This window comes from Strix aluco, chromosome 4 (genome assembly GCF_031877795.1).
Source record: "Strix aluco isolate bStrAlu1 chromosome 4, bStrAlu1.hap1, whole genome shotgun sequence".
Lineage (NCBI taxonomy): Eukaryota > Metazoa > Chordata > Aves > Strigiformes > Strigidae > Strix > Strix aluco.
The window spans coordinates 66,227,678-66,245,681 of record NC_133934.1 but is presented as its reverse complement, the minus strand read 5'-3'; the positions used below and the strand labels follow the sequence as shown (position 1 = coordinate 66,245,681).

The 18,004-nt window shown below is 40.5% G+C and overlaps 1 protein-coding gene across 10 annotated transcripts in view; it reads left to right on the top strand.

The window, feature by feature from the left end:
- Positions 1 to 18,004, top strand: part of RUFY3 (RUN and FYVE domain containing 3) — a 56,934-nt gene that overhangs the window by 28,287 nt on the left and 10,643 nt on the right. For 7 of the 10 annotated variants that reach the window (XM_074823390.1, XM_074823389.1, XM_074823388.1 and 4 more), the window contains 12 exons: positions 2,440 to 2,613; positions 3,924 to 4,041; positions 5,789 to 5,890; positions 6,898 to 7,021; positions 7,679 to 7,740; positions 8,851 to 8,916; positions 9,020 to 9,089; positions 11,150 to 11,242; positions 11,989 to 12,069; positions 12,691 to 12,858; positions 13,574 to 13,671; positions 17,080 to 17,199. In XM_074823390.1, coding sequence (XP_074679491.1) covers positions 2,440 to 2,613; positions 3,924 to 4,041; positions 5,789 to 5,890; positions 6,898 to 7,021; positions 7,679 to 7,740; positions 8,851 to 8,916; positions 9,020 to 9,089; positions 11,150 to 11,242; positions 11,989 to 12,069; positions 12,691 to 12,858; positions 13,574 to 13,671; positions 17,080 to 17,199 — 1,276 coding nt within the window. Of the gene's footprint in view, positions 1 to 2,439; positions 2,614 to 3,923; positions 4,042 to 5,788; positions 5,891 to 6,897; positions 7,022 to 7,678; positions 7,741 to 8,850; positions 8,917 to 9,019; positions 9,090 to 11,149; positions 11,243 to 11,988; positions 12,070 to 12,690; positions 12,859 to 13,573; positions 13,672 to 14,676; positions 16,896 to 17,079; positions 17,200 to 18,004 lie in introns of those variants that run through there. The other 3 variants (XM_074823395.1, XM_074823397.1, XM_074823398.1) reach the window with 1 other exon arrangement.

The following is an 18,004-nucleotide window of genomic DNA, read 5'->3' as shown; positions in this document are numbered from 1 at the left end:
AGAGGAGACTTCTGGTACTGCTTCATCCTGGAGAAGAAAAGGGATGAAACAGATGCAGCTGTGGTATCAGGTTGGAATGGTGACAGCTGCCCTCATGCATCACTTGTCCTATCCTGTGGATTTTTTCACAGCTCTCAGCTTTAATGATGTGTACTTGAGTATTGTTAGCACTGTTGCCACAGTGCTAGGTCTGAATATTTCTTTGGGTCATCAGCAGCATCCCCAATAAAAGCTGCGTGTCCTTTGGCAAGACAGGCCACCCAAAACTAAGCAGCAATAACAAGACCTTACCAGCCTGTGTGCTTGCTAGCCTTGGAGCCATGGGAACCTGACTGTGGTGTGCTTCAGAGACAGATTGAGCAAATCTGCCTTTGTTCCCAGGTTTCACAAATGCTCTCTTTTGACTTCCTTTCATAATTTCTCAGGTTCTTTGATTTAGGATGTTTGTGTCTCCACATCAGTAGTTGCTTTTCGTCGCCCAACCCTGAGGTGCCTTTCAGTGTCTCCTTCTGTCTGGAGTCTCAGTCACACAGTAACAGTTGCTCTTCTTGCCTGTTTTGGATTCAGTCATAGGTTCCCAAAATCCAATGTTGCTCCTATTGGCTACAGGCTGCTGGGCCCACAGCGCTTTTCAGCCTACAGGAGATACTGAAGATTGGGGGTGGGAACGATGTGATTTTTCATGATTCTATGGTCCTCTGAAGTTTTGTTCCTTGCTCTCTTTTGGGTGGTGGGTGCTAACAAGATGCCTCATTGCAGTGGCAGTATATTTGAGATGAAAAGGAGTTTGTATTTGAGCAGCCGGACTTGTCAGTATCAGTATCATGATGAATCAGGGTGATGACTTGCATCATCAGGACAAGTCCTATAGGAGACTGCAGTAGTCTCAGAAGAATATACCCCTTGGCCTCTTCTAAGTTGTTGCATTTCAAACTGCAAGAAATCGTTCTTCACAGTTGTATTGGCAAGAGGATGAGAACTGTTAACAATCTAGACAGCTGAAGTCTGCCTGCCTAGTAGAGATTTGATGTTTACTTGGTGGCAAACTTGCTGAATACAAACCCAGACTTCTGCAAGACTTCACTTAGGGACTGGATCCACTGAGGATGAGGGTTACAACTTTCCCTCCCTCACCATGAGAAATGTTTTTAGGAGGGACGTAAGATCTATCATCTCAGGTGTCTGTATGTTGAAGAGATGGAGCATCCCAACAGGTGAAAAGAATTTGACAACAACCCAACGGTGGTGAGCATCGCTGGGTGGGTCTGAGTGGTGGTACTTCACAGAGCTGGCAGGAACAGCTGTTCTTCCACTGATTAGATTTCTAGATATTTTTATGGCTTCTGTCATCAAACCTAGCTACATGCTGCCCTGCATTTTAAGTAGAAATATATCTCCTTTTGTTCTAATTGAAGGTTATCAGTCTCCAGTATTTATTTGTTTTACTTGTTTGCTGACTGCAAGCATACTTTGTTAGTATAGCAGATAAAATGTGTACCCTGTGCTTAGATATGTAGTCTTAAATGTTCTCTGGTCATGTTTCTGCTGCAAGGATAGTAAATTCACTTGCGAAGGTGGTGAATTGGTTCAAGGGTCCATGGCTGTTTACAGCAGCCCTAGAATAAATGTGCTTTACAGGGATGAAACTGGCTCTGCTTTGCAGGCAGGGTCTAGATTGGAAAATAGATGTCTGTGTGTGTTTCCTGCAACAAACAAGTTTAAAGGTCTAAATATTTGTAATATGGTAGAAGAAGAATATAGTCTTGGCAGATCTGTGCATATTGGGACTTAGAGCGAGCTGTCAGAGGAGCCATGAAGATCAGCTGCTTCTTGTCAGTGGTAAAAAAACCAGTAGTGTTGATAAAATGAAGAGGGATAGGTGGGAATTGGCTACATGTTACATCCAAGTTGAAAAAAAAATCATGAGAAGGAAAGATGCAAGACTGAATAGACACATGCATTGCTGGATTAAGTGTGAGCAGAGTCATGGTTATCTTTAGATGGAAGAACAAATCACAAGTGGGGAGTTCTTACCAGTTGGTAGTTGCTGGATGTAGCTGGGGATTTCAGTTGGAACAAGCGATGGTTATAACGTTCAGTAACGCATTGTCAAGATGCAAAGCACAACATTAACAGCTGTCTTCAAACCTCTCTTTCTTGAAAATGTAAAGCTTTTGTACTTATTTGAAGTGCTGAGGCATCCTTAATGTGATATATCATCTATTCCTATGTCATTGTGGCTTTGACCATTAAAACGCTAGTTAATTTTGATTTTTCTCAACAAAATGACTAAAGATGGTGCCTCACATGAAACTGTCAGTGCCCCTAAAAATGTCTTCAAAGCTGAGGAACAAAAAGAGAGGGAGATAGGATATCTTACTGTATTAAAAATAGCTTTTGTTACTCAAGAGCACTTTTCTTCCTTTTTTTTTTTTACAGATCCTAATTATCTCATGGCTAATGAACGCATGAACCTGATGAACATGGCAAAACTGAGTATCAAGGGGTTGATTGAATCGGCACTTAATCTGGGCAGGACGCTGGACTCCGACTATGCACCTCTTCAGCAGTTCTTTGTTGTGATGGAACATTGCCTTAAACATGGCTTGAAAGGTAACCTTTCTTGAGAGGAGTCTGCCTGGGCTGTTTGTCGTAGTGTAGGTGCGAGAAAGAGTGATCTTGTTTTAAAAAATCTAGTTTTGTAATCTACGGTAGGCTAAAGAGAGGCTGAGTGGGGTCACTGCTGGGATCACTGTTGACTTGACAGTCCATGGGAGGGAAAAAAATCTGCTGAAGTTACAACACTGCAGGTGAAAAGTTCACAGTTGTTGCAGGTGCTTGCCATTTTTAAAACAGCTTTTCAGATGACTCAAGTATAATTAAGTGATCAGTGGTAAAATTAGCTCCTCAGCAACTCATGACTCCCTTTTTTTTTTTTCTGCGCTTCCTCATGCGTTAGGGATGCAACAGTCCTCTTGCTGGAAGAGGAACTGCAACACAGAGGTCCTTTCTCAATAGTTCTGTCAAAACTGAGAACTTTGCCTTTGTGCAGCTAATGTCTTGTAAGCTGCTTTCTAAAGTAGCAAGCAGGAGCATATATTTAACTGTATAATAGAGTCACAACTAAAATTGCCAAGTACCAGACTACTTTTCTTGATGTGCTGCCCTTGCGTGATAGTAGCTTGAGATGAAAAGCAGAGGATATTAAATGCCCTCTCAGCGCCCATACATATATCCTTCTTTAGTAGTTGTGTTCAGCATTACGTGTGGAAGAAGTGGTTCCTGTGCTGGGTACAGTAATGTTGTGCTAGAGATTTGCCAGTGTCCCTACTGCTGGTCATAAGTTTGAAGATAGAGTTCTCAGTCTTCTCACCGCTGTTGTGAAGTAGCAGTAAGAACTATGGAAGAAGAAAATGAATTTTCAGCTTTAGTATGTAGGGGTCACTAAAAAGCTTTTCTGAAAGAGGAGAAGATGCACAGAGAAGCCCTTAGCAGCTATGGAGAAGGAGTGGGTTCAAAGTGGTGTGGTCCTTTTCCTTGTAAGGTGATGGTCAGTGAGAGAAAATTACCGTGCACACATCAAGTGTAACTTTGGGACAGTGACAGCATCCTAGTAGAAATCTTGACCTCTAGCAGTGAATCTAAGGTGATGGTTATCAATGGATGTTGTTGTTTTGGAGTACTGGGAGATGTATGGAATATTTTCTAGCATCTGTCTTGAGCTCCTGTTGCCTTGTTTGAATGATACCAGTAGTTGCCCCACTCAGGCATAAGAAGTCATCTTTTGTACTCCCCTGACAGCAGTCCCAGGAGAATCTTTCTGGCAGTTTTTGTCTACTATTCATGCACTTCTAACCATGTTTGAGAATGTGTTTAGTCAGCACTGGCCTAATAGGCTCATTTTATATCTTTTTCTTTTCTAGCCAAAAAGACTTTTCTTGGGCAAAATAAGTCATTTTGGGGACCTCTAGAACTAGTAGAAAAACTTGTTCCTGAGGCTGCAGAGATTACAGCAAGTGTTAAGGATCTTCCAGGGCTGAAGTAAGTACAGTCTTTTACTGCACAAGTACATAATATGTTCTTATTTTAAGAAGGGTCCAGAAGAAGAGAAGGAAGAGGAAACATAACCTTCAGGAACTCATCAGCCACCTTCTGCTGATAAAAATGGGTCATTGCTCTCTAATTCTTAATCAAGGATCTGCAGAAGGAGAGGACAGGATATATTCTGTCAGTGTTAAAGTGCATGGGGTCTTATGGACAATAGTGCATTTATTACTAGCAAGCGTGACGATGTGTCTCAGGAATGGGAACGGCCTTTACTGACTCTATTTCTGAAGTCACACTGAAGAGGAAGGGAATTGGAAGGAAGGTCATGGCAGGTTAAATAGTTTTGAGGCTGATAGAGGTAATTTTTCTTCTAAATAAATTCAGGTAAACTTGTAAAGTTTGTGTAAAAGGGAAGCTTAGTCGCCAAGCTGGTGAAGATACTAGCTTACATTAAAGAGGGGAGGAAAAAAAACCTTCAAGCCTATATTGTTTTTAGAAATTCCATAGTCATTTCAGACATCACATTCATGTGTGCTTATTCCATGCTAAAAAGAAACTGTAAGAGGCTTTCTGCCTGGGGAGTAGAAAAAAGATGTAAGGAAGCTTTTGTATGAGCAGCAGGACTAAGGATTAGATCTTCTTTGCTGAAGGAAGAGATGAATAGGTTCAGTAACAGTTTCTTTCGGGTTAGTATTTAGCAATGTACATATGGACAAGCGCTTTTCCTGGAGATCTGTGCAGGACTCCTGGAACAGCTTACAGGACCTGCGTGGAGTGCCAACAGTGTTGTGCCAGAGCTCCTGTTACCTTTTCCTGTTGTAAAAGAACATTTGAAACATCAAATAAATTGAAATAAAGAACAGTTTTAGAATAAGTTTCTAAACCCTGCATTCATACTAACTCTTGGGAAATGTCATGTTATGTATTAGGTCAAGAATGGGGAGTAATGAAGATGACTTCCATGGGCTGTTGCTGCTTATACCAGTTAAGGTTAGAAAATAAAGTGCCCCACGTGCTGTTTGGTATAAGACAGCTAACTGACTGCTGGAGATGGAAGAGGAATGTCCTTGTAATCAAAATATTGCTCAGCGCGGGGGTTTTACACCTTCCTTTGGAGCATCTGGTACTGGCTTCTGGCCAGCATGCCAGGGTAGATGAGCCAGAGTTGTGATGCAGCGTATCAGTTATCATAGTTTTAAAGCTGCGTCCTTCAGATTGCCAGGAGAAACAGAGGGGGAAGGACTGTGACTATAACCTGTTGCATCCTGTGAGTGTGTTAATGAGCAAAATAGTTGAAGAGAACAGTACTGAATCTGTGTTTTCACATGTCTTTGTGGTTTCTCACCCAGCTTAACACCTATCTGAAGGAGTGGTGCTTGGGCATCTGTGCTGAACTGAAGTATACACATGTTATTCTGACTTGCCTTATGCAAAACTGACTTTGAATTAGAAGGTGATGTGTTGGAGCAGCTGATCTCTGTCTATGTAGTAGCATCCAGCAGGGGTAAAGTCAGGGAAGTATTTATAGTACAACAACAAATACATAATTAGTTATGAGAGAAGCAGTGGTTGCTTACATAAACTTGTCTGTAACTATTTGCACTTAAATACCTTGTATTTCCCTGTTTTCATCAGTGCCAGCTCTGAGATGCAGAAACTTCAGGTAGAATGGGATTATTAGAGCTGTTCATGAATGTGCACTGCAGTATGTCTGTAACTGTTTTGTTTCTGACCTTTGTAGGACACCTGTGGGTAGAGGAAGAGCTTGGCTTCGCCTGGCTCTAATGCAGAAGAAACTTTCCGAATACATGAAAGCCTTGATTAACAGAAAAGATCTTCTCAGGTGAGCACTGAGCTTGCTCTTAGATTAGGTTAGGTTCACTTCTGCTCTGTTGTAAGATCTTTGTGGTCTTTGACACCCAAATGGTAAAGTATGCCTATACTTTTTTTGAGAAAGGCTAATATTTGTGAAATGCAGAGCTACCTCTAAGGGATTAAAAATGCTTGGTGTTCTTTCTTAATTCAGAAGCTGTTATTTCTCCACTTTGTCTCGATTATCCATTAGAATAAACACAAATTTTGGTTGTGAAGAGATGATTTGTGTGAAATATACGTACAGAGGGGATACAGCATTCTCTGTCTGCAAAATCTTGGCCCTTGATTTATTTCTGACCTTGTCACTTGATTACTATCTAACTTGGAACAAGTTATTTCGCTCCTCTGTATCTCTTCATCCCACTCATAAAACAGCAATCATTTTGTAGTTTAATTGAAAGTCCATGGATTTGAACTACTATGTCTGTGTAAAGCAGTAGGATTTAATAAATATGTTTGTGTTTCTTTAGTCAAACAAGTAGGTTTTTGTTGGCTCTCCATGTAAATCCACAGCCGACTTGGGGTTAGAAACGAAAATTTGATATTGTCCACTGGAGAATGTAGTGGTGCCTTGTGTTAATAGCAGTGTGTAATAGAGTAGTAGAAGTATGGTACTTAAACTCTGATATTAAGCCCCAGTCTTAAATCTTCAGTGTGCTGTACCATTACTCAAGAATCGTGCTTACTGTCCACCACCTTTCAACAGTGAGGGACCAGGTCTCCTACTTACTGGGTCTTTGCCTCAACTAAAGACTTACTATGCTAAGAGAGATTTGTTTAGTCAGAGCAGGAGTACACCGATAGTACGTAGGAGTACATTTCTGTGTGGACTATGTGCCACTTGCTGGGTTTTTGTTAAGGCTGAGCTTGCATTATATCGTTGTATGAAATAGCGGGGATCCCATGCTAGTTGACAGCATCTGAGTTGACTTTTAAAGATGCAACACTTGTCTTCTCTGGCCATGCATCCTACAGTGAATTTTATGAGCCTAATGCACTGATGATGGAAGAAGAAGGTGCAATCATTGCTGGCCTCCTAGTAGGTTTGAATGTCATCGATGCAAACTTCTGCATGAAAGGAGAAGACCTGGACTCACAGGTACTGGGTATTCAGTTAATGTTTTTTTCTGCTCATTTAAATTGGAGGAGTTTTCAGTTGTAGAGGACTTCCAACAACCAAGATACGAGTTTGTTACTATATGTAATAGAAGACTAATGCAAGTTTGTTACTGTGATTGTAGTCTTCAGTTAGCTGGTGGCGCTGAGATCAGAGACTCGGGATTTTGGTTTTCTCTTTGCTGTTATGCTTTGCTATGGTCTGCATGCAGGTCACTGTGGAGTGAAGTGGAGTAAATGAGAAAGGAGGCAAAAACCGGGAAGGACTTAGCCAAAATGAGGGGAGAAATGGACAGAACTGTTAATTCACTCACGCTGTGTGATGAGATCAGTGTAGCTGTTAAACAAAAGAATATGAGCCTGCATGCACTTATGTTCCAGCTTGCATAAGCAGTGTATATACAGATATGGTGATGGCAATGTTTGTCCTTATGTCCTAAGACTTGCTTGCCAAGTCAGTGATTATCCTAGTATATTTTTGCTTGAAATACGCCCTGTTTTCATTAATTTTGGATAGATTACTGGTAACGAATCCTTGCTGTAATACAACAGGTACTGATGTTCTAAACTTTCACAACTACAGACAGTGTTTGCTCTTAGAAAAAGTGTTTAATGTAAGATGCAAATTTTTCTTTTCTAGGTTGGAGTTATTGATTTCTCAATGTATTTGAAAGATGGGAACAGCACGAAAGGCAGTGAAGGGTAGGTACACACACAATTCTCCTGCATCTTATCTCTTGGTAACTTGTATTCAAGTATTCTGGGTTGCCCTGCAAGCTGTTATGTTTTTAATTAAAAAAACTACTTAGACTGAATTGCTCTTCTGTTATAAACCATAATATATAAATATGATACTGGAAATACTGGGAGGGAGCAGGGGAAATGGCAAGTCTCCCAGAAACTCTGTGTGTTCTTCTTTAACTGGCAATTGAAGATAAAAATATTTTAAAAGTGACCCTCTGCTGTATTAGGTCTGCAGTTCTTTAAAAGCTTAGTAGCTTTCACCAGTTGTATGGCTAGCAGAATAGTAGTTGATTCTTGACACGATAACATCCTTAAAAAAAAAAAAAAAACAAACCAACAAAATTCTCCAATTGGAAAGGATCATAACTGCAATAATACCCTAAAGAACTTGTGCCAGCATACACAAATGAAGCTGTGCAACATTCAGAGCAAGTTGTTGAAAAATACAGTGTGGACACACTGGCATATGCATCAGGTGTTTTAGTTTTCTGAGGTTATTCAAGAGTACTTCTTCCTTCTAAGGATGTCCTGCTAGGTTGAGTTCAGGTATATATTTAATGATTATCCCTCAAGATCAGGTGTTTTGATTGCATTTATTTTATCTATAGTTTCATTTTTAGAACATCTTTAGTTAAGATTTCCTGCTCAAAGTGAATGCAAAATGTGCATTTGTTAACAGTTTTCCTTGAACAGATTTTGGTGAGATGACTCTTGCCCAGTATAAATGTAGTGCAAACCCATTTTTCTTTCTTTGAAATACTGTACTGCTGTACTCTTTGAAATGTTGTCTGCCTTAATCATTCTGGTTTGTGTATCACAAAATGCCTGAATGTCATCCAGGTGAATGTAGCAGCTTCTGAGAAGTCAGGGGACAGTGACTGATTATAAAGGCATAGACTGTAACTCGGCTTTGCTATTTGATATATGTCACATAGACTGAGACCTAGGGTATTGGTGCTATGCTGATATGTGGGCTGTATTGCCATGTTTCTTCTTAGTCCTTTAGTGGTGTCTCTTAGTTCTTTGAATCCAAATGCTTGAGCTGAATGATTTTATTTTTTTTCCCAGAGATGGTCAGATAACTGCTATTTTGGACCAGAAGAACTATGTAGAAGAACTCAATAGACATTTAAGGTGAGACATGTTTTATTTATTCTTTGTTATATAGTAGAAGAAAACAGAAAACAGGATTTTAAAAAAAGAGACAATTACTGTAGGGTTTTTTTCTCTTCAACAGTGCTACAGTAAACAATCTACAGGCCAAGGTGGATGCCTTAGAAAAATCCAACACTAAACTGACTGAGGAGGTAAGTGTAATAATAGAAAATCATTTGATGTTTTGGCCTTTTGGAATTGAGGATTAAAAAGGTAAGGGAGGAGTTATCTTCAGATTTCTGCTGTACATAATGATGAGTGTTTAGTGATGGAATTGGAATAACTGACCTGCGAAGGAATTACACTGGCTGTTGCTACTAACTAAGCATGAGGTGGAAAAACAGCTGAATGTTTATGTTAAAAACCAAAAGCTGCTGAACACACTCTATCCCTCTGAAGTCTTTGAGTACTTTCTGATTTTTGAAACATGCTTTAGAATAAATTGTATGGTGGGTGTGATTTCAAATGCCATACAACTGATGTACGTTATATGTCCAGACACGACAAAGAGATTTTAAAATGTCTGTTTATTTTGACAGGTGCAGAAGTTTAATACAATGTAGAGATAGGAATCGAAATGTTTCAATAACTTTTTCTCTAGCCTGCCACAACTTGGAAAAAAAAAAAAAAAAAGGAAAAATTATCGTTATAGATAAAACATTGTTCAGTCTGAGCATAAAAAATGGTTGGTATAAGAGTCATAAGTATAGCCTGTATTTTAAAATTGTTCTTGCAGTTCATTAGTCGTGGCATAAATGTAATAAAATCTTTTGGGGTCAGTTCCCTGACAAATGGATGATAGTAGGTCTCATCCTAATGGTTTTACAGTATCTCTGTCCACATGTCACTTAGTAGAATGATTTAGATTGCGAAGGCTCAGTGCTCTTGCAGTACAAATATGAAATACAAATTCTTTTTTTGTTTGTTCACCCTCATTAAAGGAGGTCTGTGTGTCTGGTTATTGAACATTTACTCTAATGGATGTATTCCAAATGATGAGAAGCTTTAGTAGTGGAAACTTAGTGTATCCACTCTTGCAATTAAGGCGTAAGAAGTGTTTTTACAATTAAAATATTTTTTTCATTTTAAAAAGGTGATCTGCAGTAGATGCTGCGTTTCTCAGTGCTACTATAATAAGTGGCTTTTGGTTTATTATCTGCAGAGTGCGAGTGCTGTGCCCATTAGACATGGTACCCATGAGATTAGTTGCAATGTTGACTGAAATAATTTTTGATTTCCAATAATGTACTTGCTTGTATCTTAGTGAAGTCTGCATGCTGTTCAGAGTAAGAATTTACATGGCACTGGAACACACTGTGCCAGCCAGCGCTATTTGCAGGGTGTAGTTCATGAACCACGTCACGTGTCACATCAATTTGTGTATTTGGCTTGAGCTGTACCAAAGACTCACACTTTTATAAGGGTAATTTCTACTGGGGTTTGTCACTTAATAACATTGCTGATCTCTTGGAATGTCACTGAGATTTTCTTGTGTGCAAGGCTTACGTCAGTTATGATTTACAAAGCCAGAAAAAGTTTTCTGAAGTTATTTTGGCCTTTAACCACACACTGAAAGGTCTGTTAGTCTGTGGTGCTGTCTTCACTTCCTGTCTTGTAAGAGCAGTGTGTGCTACTGACCCTCCGTTTCCAGCCAAACCTTCTTCCTCTGATGAGGCTCTCATCATGCTGCTTCTGCCCAAATGTTTGAGCATCTTACATCTCAGATGCTCTACCTAGCAGTGTACCCAAACTACTGAAGCTTTAGCAAAGCCACACAAGTATTTCCTCTCTGGTAATGTATTTCAGTTGCTAGAATTCAACAAAACTTAGCTGTCACATGCTCACATTTTCCCATTTTGTTATCTTTGGTAAGGGAGGGGGAACAGAGTGAGGATTTCTGTTGTTGCGCTAACCACATGTTACACTGGGTCTAGCAGGTAGAGACCTGAATAAGTCAATAACTTTATTGGAAGACAGGAACCAAAATAGGTTGGAAAGTCTGTTTCAGCTGATATTGGAAATCCATCACACTGGCACTAACTGATGCTATTTCAGATGGTTTTTCTCAATGGTAGAGGCCGAGTTGTCTTTTGCCACTCCAAGTATTTTTTTTCTCACTTTGTAAAAAAAAGAGTACAGAAAATGTGTCTAGAGAGGAAAAAAAAATGGTCAAATATGGTTTTGACATGTTACTGTTCTGTTTTGTTCACAGCTCGCGGTTGCGAACAACAGGATTATTACACTGCAAGAAGAGATGGAACGGGTTAAAGAAGAAAGCTCTTACATCTTAGAGTCCAATCGTAAGGTTGGTGGGTGTGTGTGAATGATTACTGAACCTTTTGGACAGTCCCAGCCCAAATTAAACCAAGGAATCAGTGTTTGGAAGAAGCTTTATTTCCTTATGTATCTCGCACAAAAACTGGAATAGAGAAGAGTGACTCCAGGTGGGTTCCTCCGCAGAGGGTAGCAGATGGACCCTGGCCACAGTAAATACTGCCTGACCGCAGCTGATTAAACTGTGAACATGCACAGAGCCGAGAGCTAACACAGCATGTTCCTGGCTTGCTGAGTGGAGGTGTCAAAAGGGACAGGAGGAAGGATGATTTTCTGAGGGGGTGGCAGAAAAATTTGGACGTAGGAGTTCTGGTTTTTTGGCCTGAAAGGCTACCCTTTTTGGAAATCAAGGGGCAGGATCTGTAATCTTTTCTTTGTTGACTTATTGAAAGTGCTAGTAACTGCAGAATCTGGGTTTAGTTCTAAAACCCACAAGATCTTTTTCTGAGGTTTTATAACCCTACTTAGTATATTGTAAAAGTTCTGAAAACAATCTGTCCTTTTAATTCATATCCATTGAAGTGCACTGAGCACTTAGGGAAACAGGAAAATGGAGTCATTTCACATGGAAGCTGCATGCTGCGTTAACTGAATGGAGCTCTGAGTTTTGATAGTGGCAGAATTTCTTTTTGAAGTGCTGGGAAAAGCAAATAATCAGCAAATGTGAGGGCTAGTAGTATATAATGACAAGTTAATTGGGTGTCTTCACTAACTTAGGTCACTAAAGACAGAACTGCTGATGGACATGCACTGACTGAGGCACGGAAACAGTTAAAGGAGGAGACTCAGCTGCGGCTGGTAAGGACTGTGTGAGCTTAGAGCTCCCTACAAATGGCTTCTGATGTAGTAACTCCCATGTCAGACAATCACTTTTGAAAATGTTTGGCCAGGGCATTTTTTTCATTCTTGCCAGCCTGCTTCAGCCTGATCCAAGACAGCGTTGTCTGAAGCGTTAATTTTCTGGCTCTGTTGATCAGTTTGAGGTCTGTTTCTCAAAATGAGCAGTTTGCTTGCATTTCTAGGTTTGCATATCCCCCTTGCTGGGTAAGGATATTACCACTATCTGAATTGCTATTCTATATCATGGGTTCAGCTGCTGGGGAGAAAAATGCCTGAGCCGAAGGTTTTTAGGAAATAACATCTGCCAGCTTTTCACTAGTCCCCTCCATCAGAAAGATGGGCCTATATAGTACTTTTTGACTCTTTGCTAGTAATGTTGTTTAAATTAATGTTTTAATATTGGACTGAAAGTGTGGATTTGTTGTCCTTAATTGTCTTTGATTGGTCAGATCTGTAACTGTGATGCTGTGGCCAGTGCAGCATGCTTCTAGGTAGTGACTGCATTGGCAGGAACACCAGTTAAGGGTGGTTATCTCACGGAAAGCTGGCTGGTAATGGTGACCGATCCGTATGTTCCAGGATGTGGAGAAAGAGCTGGAGGTGCAGATTGGGATGCGACAGGAGATGGAGCTAGCCATGAAGATGCTGGAGAAAGATGTTTGCGAGAAGCAAGATGCGCTGGTGGCGCTCAGACAGCAACTGGATGATCTCAGGGCCCTAAAGCATGAACTGTCCTTCAAGCTGCAGGTAGGGAAATAATTAAATCAAATGCAGTGAATTCCAGATAAAAGTGATGGCTCTTGTTCTTTTTTCCCTGCTATCTATCTAAAAGGTGCTAGGTGTGGGAGGGTTACAGGGTGTATAGCATACTTCTGCCTTGCTGCAAGAAAGCTGTAGTACATGAACAGTTGAATGTGGTGGAGGTTAAAGGAAAATGCAGTTTCTTCTGAAGAAAGACTCATGATGATCCAGAAATGTGTGCATGTGAGTGGGGAAAGCATCTTCTACGTTTTTGTGGTATAAAAACTGAGCCATGGTAGCTTCTGTCCCAGTACAATCTGGTATTTGAAGGTGTGTGGTGTAATTACATGCATTACTGTGTGAAGATAGAAGCAGACTCTTAAGACAAAGAGCAACACAAAGAAATTCTAAAATAAACTTTAGAACAGGAAAGAGTTGCTTCTGCGCAAAACAGTCAAATGATATTAGCAGGTACTGCATTAATATGCATTACACAGAAAGCTTCAGTGATTATGGTATTGCCCTTTTGTGGGGTCCAGATGTAGCCTACATCGTTATGGCAAGATGTTTGTCCTTGCAATATTGACCTGGCATTTGCTTTTTGAGCACCTTTTCCTGCCTCTTTGGCTTCTGCCCCTTTCGTTTCATGTGCCACATGATTTATCATGGCTTATTTTGGTTTTACTGCTATTAAAAAAACCCATGATGCTATTTTTTCCAGAGTTCAGACATGGGAGTGAAACAGAAGAGTGAATTAAACAGTCGTTTGGAAGAAAAAACAAATCAGATGGCTGCCACCATCAAACAGCTTGAACAAAGGTAAAAAATGGAACTTTTACAATTATAAAATCATGTGTGTATTCTAGGGGTAGTGTCCCACTGACCCTGAATGGACCAGGCGAGAGTCCGAGTGCTCTGCTTAGTCACTGCTCAACAGAGCAAGTGCTATAATTTTGTGAGATGCTGTTAGGAGAAATGTTTTGCATGCTCAGGAGGGCTTCCATTAGAAAGAATATACTACTAAACCACTAATTACCATAGCAGCTGTATTTATCTGTGTCAGCTGCACTTGTATATGCTATCCAGTCATTACAAGGCAATTACTCTGATAGCACTGATAAAAAATGTAAATATGAACCTAGAGAAGTGCTTGACTGTTAATGACAGTATTACAGTGCAGCAGAGGCTAGGTATAGAGGTGCTTGGTTACTCTAGATCTCTCTGGTACTTTGAGGGAGGTGAGCTTGAAAAATATTCTTATGTGAAAGTAAATAGAGGAGGATGAGAGGGGAGCCTGGCTGTCGCTCGAAGTTGGTAAAGATAGCCCATGGGTATAATACCCATTTGGACTGGGACAAGTTCCATCCTAATGACCATGTGGCTCTGATGTCACTAACCCTCATGAAATTAGGAGGGCCTCGGCATCAAAGTCAGATTGATTTTAGAAGGAGCAGTGCTCTTTTTTCCCTTTTGTCTTGTTCTTGAAGCTAGGCTTTGCAGTGGTTTGGCCAGCGGGTCACAGCTTCAGTCTCTTCAAATCGCCCTGTCACACTAGCTCCAAGAAAATCAGGGGAGAGCATAGCTCTCAAGGTCACGTATTGCCTGGGACTTATTTAATGAGTAGAGCATTGCACTAATTGAAATCTCTCATTTTAGGGTTTATATTGTGAATGATTTTTTTATAAAAAAGGTCATTTTGTTTGTAGGAAATTTGTATTTTAAAATGTTTTATGATATCTGCTCAGCTAATTGGCCTGCTCTTTTTCTCTTGCTGTTGTTATTTTTTCATTTTCTCATCCTCCTCATTCTGACTTACTTATACAGTGAAAAGGATTTGGTGAAACAGGCAAAAACCTTAAATAGTGCAGCAAACAAACTGATCCAGAAGCATCATTAGACATTTTTATGTCTGGTCACCTCACAGCTCTGACATCAGAACTCATTTATGAGGGGAGAACTTGAGAATTGCTAAAAGCAACTGCTAAAATGTTAATTGTCACCTAAAGTTGATTGGGAATTTGCTGAATTTTTAAAATCAGTGAGTTTTTCTTCAGAGATGTAGAGTCGGGTATAAAAATCCCTAACTTTGCCATTTAAACTGTGTTAAAGTACCAATGAGTTGACCAATAAACACACCAGAAAAGCATAAGGAATGGAAGATATGTGGCTCTGTACATCCCGGTGATGCATACCGTATACAGCAGCACAAGTCTTCAGCATTTATGGATACTAGGTGCATTGGTCAAGCCAACATCAGATTGGCCAGCTCTGGAAAGTCAACTAGTTTTCTGTGTTACCCTTTTTGTGAAGTAGATGAAAAAAATGCATCCCTGGAAGTTGTTGAAAGTAGTTGTGTGCGTACCCCAAAGCTGTTACCCATTCACTTCTGTTCTGTGGGTTCAGCCCCAAGTCCAAGACAAAATGGGTGCGACTCAATAGCTCATCACCGTGAAGACCAGCCCTCTTGTAACCGAGACTGCTTGCAACGATTTTGCCTTAGTGACTTGGTGGGAGGGTGGGGACTTATCCTTATTCCTTTAAACTTCATGTGTTCAGAATTAGTAGCTAGGTGTCTTAGAGTAACATGATAGAGTGGTAAGTTCAGTGGAAACCTCCTTATCTTTGCATTGCCTTCTACCTCTGCCATGAATCCCTTTAGACATACATCGGTGGTCCTTCCTGACCGAAGGAAGCTGAGGAGAGTTGTTTTGGTAGGTCTCTCCTCTTCCTAGAAAGGGAAGTTACAAGTTTTACAAAAACATTATTGATCTTTATACTCTAGTGTTTAAAAGAAACAAAAAATTAAAAAAAAAAAAAAAAAGAAAAAAAAAGAAAGGAACAAAATGTGCAGTGGTAGGGAGTGGAAATGGTAATTTGGTACTTGACCATTCCTTGTCTGAGTAGTTAGTGGTTTAAAAGGAAGAGCTGCCTTTTACTATTACACTTCTTTCATTTGCTTCTGAGTTTCTGTTGCTCGATACAAATGGAATTTGCTGATGAAAGAACAGCTAAAGCTTGGAAACAGCTCTCAATAGGAAATATAATTGCCCATTTAACACCGCAGCACAAAACTTTGAGTAACTGCAGCTTGGACTATTATAAACTAATATCCTCTTCCCTGTGGCTGCAGAAGTTCACCATGCTGGCCTGTCACAGGCTTTAGGTTCTAAATGTTCCTTTTTTTCTTTCAAGAAGATCACATTTGGGCATTTTCTGTGTTGAATAAGGGGTTTTTTGCTCTGGTGAGATGCCTGTAAAAATTCTTTGGTGCCAGTTCTCCCTTTGTCCTGTGGGATAGTGCTCCCTGGGGCAGTGGGTGGCAAATGTGACCGAAACGCAACTGGGGAGAGAATACCTATTGATTCTCACTAGGTACATTTAAAAATCTGTGAGGCTCAGCCTAGTCCTCCTGTACGCAAGCGTGTACCAGTGCTTAGCTTGGTTAGTTAACTCCCGCACACAAGCAGACTTGGAGACCCTTTTTAAATCTTTACGCCGATGCCCAAGTCGCATGCTTGAAAGTATAACTTAACCTTCAGTAGCCTCCTACTAGAAACTCCTTTTAACTACCTGGAGAAAAATAATAATAAAAAGGTGGAAGCTTTCATCAGGGTATCCAAATAGCTAGTTAGAACAGTTAACTCCCCTGCCCCTCCCCAGATTTCTTCTGTAGAAACGGGGTTGGGCTGGTTTTGTTTGCTGTCGCAGTAACACTAAAATAAGACAGAATTAAGGATCTGGCCATTTCTGATGTCAGGCCCAAAGTGGAAATGCTTTGGTGTACTAATGCCTGGGTGCTTGAGCCAGTGTGTGAGTCTGTGGAAGAGACCAGGAAAATGCACTAATTCTCAATAGAGTAGCTAACCTATGTTGCAAGTTCCAGTTACATGTGTAAAGCTGAAATGTAACGTACATTAAAATCAAATTTGACTTAAAATTCTGTGTACTTGAGGTTTGCTTTGAATCTGGATAAAAGTGATGTTTTATGTTTTTCATCTAATGGCTGTAAACTGTAGTAATAGAATAAAAACTATTGAAAATCAGAGCTTCTGCCTGGTTCACCTACATTTTGCTTTTCTTTAAAAATTTTTCCTCCTTTCCATTGTTTTTACCATCCCTTTTTTTGGCTTTACCTTTTCACTGGGTTTTTATTTGTTGGTTAAACTCGGTCTTCCTCCCCACCATGGCTTTTGTTTTTTATCACAAGTTCATGTGGCTCAAATCCAGATTGCGACAGGCAGAGAAGGACCGTCAGTTGGCCCAGCAGGACAACCGTCTCTTCAAGCAGGAGTTTGGGGACAAAATCAACAGCCTCCAGCTAGAAGTGGAAGAGCTCTCCAGGCAGCGGTGAAGAGATCCTTTTCTAATCTATTTTCTGGGCTGTTCTTACTGTGTCTAGTAGAAAGCAGGCAGGGCCATCGCAAAAGGAAGTAGGGGTTGGAGGGAGAGAGGGACAAGTGGCGTGTTAGATGCCAGGCAGTCATTAATTCTGAGGAGGTGCAATGATCTGTGAGACAGCGAATCTTTTAACATGTGTGTCTTTAAAGCTACAACTTGAAAAATTAGGTTGGAAGAAAATGCAAAAGAACTATGTATTCAGCAGAAACCACCAGCAAAAGCACAAATCTTATGTGGCAGTGGAATATCAGAAGCAGGTTCCAGAATATCTCCTGAGTGGAAATGAAATGTCAGGATATTTTTCTGAACGTGGAAATGTCCATGGGGGCTTTCTGCACTGTGGTTTGATTTGTTGGGCATCTACCAATAACCATCTCGTTTGAAAACAGGCAGTGCTAGAGATGCAGGAGGACGGGGATCCCCACAAGCTGCAAAACCTGTTTGGGACGCTGGGTAGATCCCCAGTCTGTGCTGAGTTAAAGTTGCAGGTTAGCCTGCTCTAGGGAATGAGAGTTAGCTGGATGTGCGCTTCAAAGCGCAGTTGGGTCTCTGATGGGCAACACAGACCTCTCCGAAGTCAAGTGTTGCATCAGACTTTCCAGTGTAATAGCATAATTTGGAATCCAAAGCTAACACTAAAAGCAATTTGCTGCTCATTGTCAGGGATGTAGTAGCTAAGTCTTTGCCTAGAGCTAACACTGAAGAGTCTGGAGCAAGGGAAGCAATTGTGATTGTCAGTCTGACAAACAGTGCT